This window comes from Xyrauchen texanus, chromosome 17 (genome assembly GCF_025860055.1).
Source record: "Xyrauchen texanus isolate HMW12.3.18 chromosome 17, RBS_HiC_50CHRs, whole genome shotgun sequence".
Taxonomy (NCBI): Eukaryota; Metazoa; Chordata; class Actinopteri; order Cypriniformes; family Catostomidae; genus Xyrauchen; species Xyrauchen texanus.
In genome coordinates, this window is record NC_068292.1 from 20,031,257 (window position 1) to 20,038,206 (window position 6,950).

The 6,950-nt window shown below is 40.2% G+C and overlaps 1 protein-coding gene across 1 annotated transcript; it reads right to left on the reverse strand.

Moving 5' to 3' along the window:
• Nucleotides 1–297: 297 nt before the first annotated feature.
• On the reverse strand, nt 298–4,486 carry gba (glucosidase, beta, acid). Its single transcript, XM_052147361.1, has 10 exons — nt 4,198–4,486; nt 3,893–4,090; nt 3,109–3,255; nt 2,764–2,897; nt 2,016–2,188; nt 1,594–1,831; nt 1,284–1,508; nt 931–1,094; nt 549–665; nt 298–446 (listed from the first exon to the last, which is right to left on the reverse strand). Exons 1-10 carry the CDS (start codon nt 4,250–4,252, stop codon nt 341–343), a joined length of 1,557 nt encoding a protein of 518 aa, XP_052003321.1. The 5' UTR covers nt 4,253–4,486; the 3' UTR covers nt 298–340.
• Nucleotides 4,487–6,950: the final 2,464 nt, after the last annotated feature.

Here is a 6,950-nt window from a genome sequence, read left to right on the forward strand (position 1 = left end):
GTTTTTCCAGGAATAAGATACAGCTTATACAGTATATTGAAGATACTTTTTAAAATGGCACCAAACGTGATTATGCATTTCACTGCCCCATAAATTGTCTATTATCTTAGCAATTTTCAATGCAAGGTGCCGTCAGGCAATATATTAGTTCTTGGCTCTCAGAGCTAGATGTATAGATTATTAAAGTCAACAGAAATTTACTATCTCTTTCATTGATTACTGTAATTGCTGCAATCAGTCTTTTGAAATGTTAGTGGCTTAAAGCATGACTGAAATTACTTGGAGTCACTCATTAAGGTGCATAAATGGGGGAATTGACCCAATGTTTGGTTGCCATCATTCAGGGTCTGCTCCATAGTAGTGTGAGGATGGAGTGAGGTGGGGCATTTCCCAGTAAAAAGCCCAGTGTCTGATCCCAAACCTCAAACTGCACCTCCTCATCAGACCTGCAGAGTTTAATAAACATTTAATATCAAACATTAGTTAATGTGATAGTGATTGCTCCATTCCATCTGTTCAGACTAAATGATAACCACACCTTCCCTTACCTGTTGAGAATGATTAATACTGCTGATGCATTTGGTCTGATATAGGCAGATATTTTCAGGACAGTGCTGTGGCTTACGGAAACACCCACTCTCTGTGAACCCTCCCAAAGGAACTTGCTGTCAGTTTTAAAAGGTAACAGTTACTTTGACGGAATGTAATATCACACAACAATGCGATGCTCTGGTAAATAAGTAGTCCAGTTCTCTTTATTTTTATTTAAAAATGCTGTATGAATTATATAATTGAGAGAGAAAAGAAATACAGCATACTACTGTACAACCCAGGTACTATAAAAATAAAAGTGACTACGTTTATGCAGGCAAAGTACTTACAGCTGTGACAGAAGTACATTTTATGCAAAACTTTAAACCAATGCGTTACCTGAAATGGGCCATGCTGTAGAATGTGGGCTGCTTGTAAAAGACATCTTTACTCTTGTCCACTATGATGGGACTGTCCACAAAGTTCTTCACCCAATTTGGCCCACCACCTGGATCAAGGGCCAAGTTCCAGTCTGTCCATCCTGTCACATAGTTATTCATGTCCTAAAGCAAGAATATTAGTGGAACTGTCCTGAAGCAATTTGACAATCTAAAATTATATACACTCTGTATAGCCTTACTCAATACAAAACCATCTTGCTCAATTTAAACCTTCAAAATCAACATTATAGTAGTAAACAATCACTGATTTTCCAAATATACATCTAAAGTGCTTATAACTTAAGCAAGTACCTCTATGATATCATGTGCATAGTCCTCTGCTCTGCCCCAGCTGCCAAGACGCACACCACGGTCTACTGTATTCCATCCAGCACACGCCTCTGTTGCAAACAAGAAGTATTCTGGGTAGAGGTGGTGTGTAGTTGCCAAGGAGATGTCAGCCGGCACAATATGGTCAAAGTACCAGTGGACACCAATGCCATGGACATAGCGTGCAGCTTGTACATCACTCAGAACCTACAACAAGGAGGATAGGCGAAGAAGTTTTGCAACCATTTGTATGTTCATGAAAATCATCTATTCGCCCATCCTCACAACTTACCACTTTGGCCCAGTGTGGGAGCAGAAGTCGCTGGTCATCAAGGATCATCAGGCGGGTCTTGGCAAAGGATGAGGAATGGAGCGCAGGACCCAGATCCAGGGCAATCCAGTCGCGTTGTGACTCAGGCGTGAAACCCAAAGCCTGAAAACTGTAATTTGTAATTTGGCCTGCAGTAGGCTCGTTCCCTGATGTCAACCCCCAGAATGAAAGATTATACTTGCCATACTCCTCAAGAAATCTGAAGGAGAATAAAGACAAGATAAGGAACAAATATTTGTTCCAATACCAAGATCAAACAATGTTTTAGTAGTCATGTCGTACTGTCATCAAGTCAGTTTGAGTTAATTTAGTAGGCAAGTTGAAGCAAAGCATGTAATTCTAAATAGTTGTATTTCAAAGCCGAATTGGACTACTTCATGTACCTAATATAGTACTGTGCCCAGGACTTATGCTCTTTGCCTCCTGGCTTGCCTTTGAGGGTGCCCTTCCCAATTAGCGCACCATTGGTCTTTAACCAGGCGGGGGCACTCCAGGCACTGGCAAACAGTGACAGTGGCCTAGCAGAGAGAGCCTGTGCCCACTGCAGCAGGGGAATCTGGAATAAAGATGAAATGGATATGAATGTTATGATACGGCTTTATGAGCTTAAGATAAACTGTTTGATCTATTTGAATGGAGCCTTTTCACATTTCTGGTTTTGGAAAATGCAGGCAAACTATAAGAGGATAAACTTCTATAGCAGTGAATGGGAAACCACAGCAAATATTATTTTGTTGTCATTTTCTTCAATAGCAAAAGAAAAAATCCAATATTATGTTTCCATGCCTTTCCAAAAGAGGGAAGAAAATAGAAGAGTGGATTACAGCAGTCAGATGAGAGAAAGATGCTAAATTTACGGTCACTCCCAAAACAGTTGCATTTGAAACCCCATTGTGAGTGTTGCCTAGTGGTTTGTTTGTTTTTATGTCAGGGTTATAGAACACAAAATCTACAAAATCACAAATAAATATTGCATTTTTTTAAAACGCACAAAAAAATGGCTAGATTTATACTAAGGCAGAAATGCATCATCGCAGTCTATGAAAAGGGTCAATAAACAAATAGTGAGCCAGTGTATATATAGGCTGTGGGACATTTGTGATTTTGTCTATTTGTGCATGTAAGCTATACCTTCATGTGAATATCCTCATCTGCCAGGGTGAAGTTTTGGAGTTCGTAGTCCCCTGGAGAGTCAGCGTAGGTGTAGAGGCGAGTTGAAAAATCACAACTGGCCATCGGCACTCTCACAAAACTGTATTCTATTCCTGAAACAGAATATACAATATTTGTACTGTACATCAGAGATAAAGGGTGATGTTTCAAAATCTGCACTCGCATTGTTAACTGTGCAGTAACAGGCATATAATGCTCAGTTCTTCATCCACACTGCATTCCTTTACTTTTATGCAACTTGTTTACGTGCCCTGATTCATCTATTGTACATATTTTTCATTCCAAGATCTCCGTCTCTCTTACCCTCTGGTGAGAAGTACTGTCTGAGCAGCTGGTCCTGTGCTCCAGGAGACAGTGAGAGGATGTTAATGGCCGCTGCATCTGTCATAGCTCCCCCAAATCCTTTGATGCGCTGGTACTTTTGAGTGGGATTCAGAGTGATTCTGAGAGCTGAGATTCAGGAGTAAAGGAAAAGCGAGTGGTTCAACAGTTAAAAGGAACAGGTCTATTCCAGATTCAATACAAGTTGAGCTCAATCGACAGGATTTGTGAATGGGGCCAATGTTTGGAGGGTTTAAGGGCAGAAATGTGAAATTTGTAATTGTATGAAAACACTTAATTTAATTCTTCAGTTAAAACTTGAGAATTATTTGAGCTGTAAAGTTGCTTATATAGTCATTTTCTGGCATTGTGATGTCGAACACAAACAAGTTGTAAAATTGGATACAACTTTACACAGGAAAGTTTAGTTATCAATTGTATCACTCTAAAATCATGTTAGCACACATGTTGTTTAAGTGTTGTACTCTTGAATCAGTGATTATTTTAACGTTTACTGATTGCCCCATTCACTTCCATTGGAAGGGTCTCACTGATTTTTGCTTTTTCGAAGAAAAGGAGGGACATTTTTTTTGGTAATCAATACTATGTCACAAATGCTGTTTATTGAGCTTAACTTGTATTGAACCCGGGACAACCCTTTAACAAACTGAATATGAAGTTCTGGTCCATACTAATATTTAAATTTTAAGGTTCTAGTACGTTGCAAGATATCCAAGAGATATCAGTCTCACGTCAGAGCACTCACCTGCTCCTGTGCTGTTCTTCTGGAACTGGCCTTGACTCTTCAAGAGTCTGCTGCCAGATTTACTGCTGAGGAATTGCAAGAACTGGCCCGGTTCAGGCAGTCTAACCCGGCCAATAGAGTCACAGTATGTCGCATTGCACTCGCAAGCAACCGAACCATGGCCGAAGTTCAGCGCTTGACAGTCATCGTTATTGTCAGCTATACAGACGGGACACAAAGATGCAGACAAACACAACTAAGACAATTTTATCAATAAGTTCATCTGATCATATGCCAATGTACTACGACAAAATGACTGAACATACCTGTAGTAATATGGATTACTGCAGTGAGCAATATGAAAAGAGCCGATTCTCTCATGCTGTCGTTGAGATCTCGTAGATCCTCTTGTTACAATTAAAAACAACAACAGCGTTTATACCAAACATAAACGTGCAACCACGATGTATTCCCAATCAGGAAAACGCATCTGTATATTTAAGTTTAGCGCACGACCAAGAACGGAAATATTATCTAAGTGGACATTTTAGTCTTCCAGCTCAGGAGGTCAGATTCGTGTAGCTGTGCAGTAAACATTGATCAACGCGTTACTGAGTTCCGGGTTTCTTTGGACAGGTTGCGATCATATGACACCTATCCACCACGTGACCTCCAGCAACAACATTTTTACTGGAGTCAGTAACATGATTGGGCATGGGGCAAAGAAAATTAAAGCACGTTTTTATTATGAAAAATTCTGCATGCTTAGAATACTTTATTGAAGAATTCAAATGATTTACAGGTTTGGGTGAGAGACAGACAGAGAGAAGTTAAATCTGAAGTAAAATTTCTCCTCTATGCAGATGATATGGTGCTGCTGTCAGCTACTGGACAAGGGCTACAGCAGCACCTGGACCTGCTGGAGAACTACTGTCAGAACTGGGCCCTGACGGACAATCTGAAAAAAACTCAAATTATGATTTTCCAGAAAAAAGCCAGATTACAGAACACCGGATACACATTCACTCTGGGGAACACTGCAATAGAACACACCCGACACTACGACTACCTCAGTCTAAAAATGAGTGCTTCAGGGGGTTTTGGTCTGGCAGTGAATGCACTAAAAGATAAAGCTAGAAGAGCATTCTATGCTATTATGGGCAAATTTGCCCAAATTGACATTCCTGTAACAATCTGGTGTAAGATATTTGATAGTATTATAATGCCTATTGCTCTGTACGGAAGTGAGGTTTGGGGTCCCCTCTGTATGGCAGATTACTCGAGATGGGACAAACACCCCATAGAATCTCTGCATGCAGAATTCTGTAGAAACATTCTAAGAGTTCAGAGAAGAACCCCTACTAATGCATGCTGGACCAAACTAGGCAGATACCCCCTTATTATACATATTGAAAAACAATCCCTCAAATTTTGGACACACCTAAATTCAAGTTCCCCTAACACACTGCAAGAAGGCACACAATCTTTCCAGGATGGATTAATTTTTGTTGCTGAGAAAGATGAGTTCTTTCTTTCCTTCTTCTGTTCGACCTGTGAGTAAAGCAAAATAAACTAGAAAAAGTTCGTTGAGACAAACTTTAAGTTGGCTTGTGAAAGTTTGGACCAGAAAGTTTGAAGAGGTTTAAAGTAGTTTGAAGTTTAAAGTAGTTTATAGTTTAAACGAGCTTAAAGTTTTAATTAGTTTGTAGTTTAAATTAGTTTAAAGTTTAAAGTAGTTTGTAGTTTAAAGTAGTTTAAAGTTTAACTTAGTTGCTAGATAGATAGATAGATAGAGAGAGAGAGATAGATATTTACCCTCAGATAGATAGATAGATAGATAGATATTGACCCTCAGATAGATAGATAGATAGATAGATAGACAGACAGATAGATGCTAGATGACGCTTTTAGAATTTTTTAGCACTTCAGCTAGGCGATGCTAGCACATTTTTAGCATGTTTTAGCACTTCGCTAGGCAATGCTAGCGTGTGTTAGCATGATGCTAACACGTTTTAGCATGCTTTAGCACTTCGCTGGGCGATGCTAGCATGTGTTAGCATGATGCTAGCGCGTTTTAGCATGTTTTAGCGACTTCGCTAGGCGATGCTAGCATGTGTTAGCATGATGCTATGACGCTTTTTGCATGTTTTAGCAATTCGCTAGGCAATGCTAGCATGTGTTAGCATGATGATAAGACGCTTTTAGCATGTTTTAACACTCGGCTAGGCGATGCTAAGCATGTGTTAGCATGATGATGATAGACGCTTTTAGCATGTTTTAGCGACTCGTTAGGCGATGCTTAGCATGTGTTAGCATGATGATAACGACGTTTTAGCATGTTTTAGCGCTTCGTTAGGCGATGCTAAGCATGTGTTAGCATGATGTTAAGCACGTTTTTAGCATGTTTTAGCGCTCGGCTGGGCGATGCTAGCATGTGTTAGCATGATGCTAGACGCGTTTTAAGATGTTTTAACGACTCGGCTGGGCGATGCTAGCATGTGTTAGCATGATGCTATGACGCTTTTAGCATGTTTTAGCGCTCGCTAGGCGATGCTAGCATGTGTTAGCATGATGCTTAGCACGTTTTTAGCATGTTTTAGCGACTCGGCTAGAGCGATGCTTAGCATGTGTTAAGCATGATGCTATAGACGCGTTTTAGCATGTTTTAACGACTTCGGCTAGGCGATGCTAAGCATGTGTTAAGCATGATGCTATAGACGCGTTTTAAGCATGTTTTAGCGACTTCAGCTAGGCGATGCTAAGCATGTGTTAAGCATGATGCTTAGACGCGTTTTAAGCATGTTTTAGCGACTCGGCTAGGCGATGCTAAGCATGTGTTAGCATGATGCTAAGACGCTTTTAGCATGTTTTAACACTTCGCTAGGCGATGCTAAGCACGTGTTAGCATGACGATATGACGCTTTTAGCATGTTTTAACACTTCGCTAGGCGATGCTAGCATGTGTTAAGCATGATGATAGCATGTTTTTAGCATGATTTAACGACTCGTTAGGCAATGCTAGCATGTGTTAGCATGATGATATAGACGCTTTTAGCATTTTCTAGCGCCGCTGAAGGCG

Bases quoted from the DNA above. Each gene is read 5' to 3' on its own strand.
- gba (XM_052147361.1), bottom strand. From the start codon at position 4,252: ATGAGAGAATCGGCTCTTTTCATATTGCTCACTGCAGTAATCCATATT. The intron at 2,189-2,763 runs GTATAGCTTACA...TCTTTATTCCAG, and splicing joins ATGAGGATATTCACATGAAG to ATTCCCCTGCTGCAGTGGGC. The intron at 447-548 runs GTAAGGGAAGGT...TAAACTCTGCAG, and splicing joins GTATTAATCATTCTCAACAG to GTCTGATGAGGAGGTGCAGT.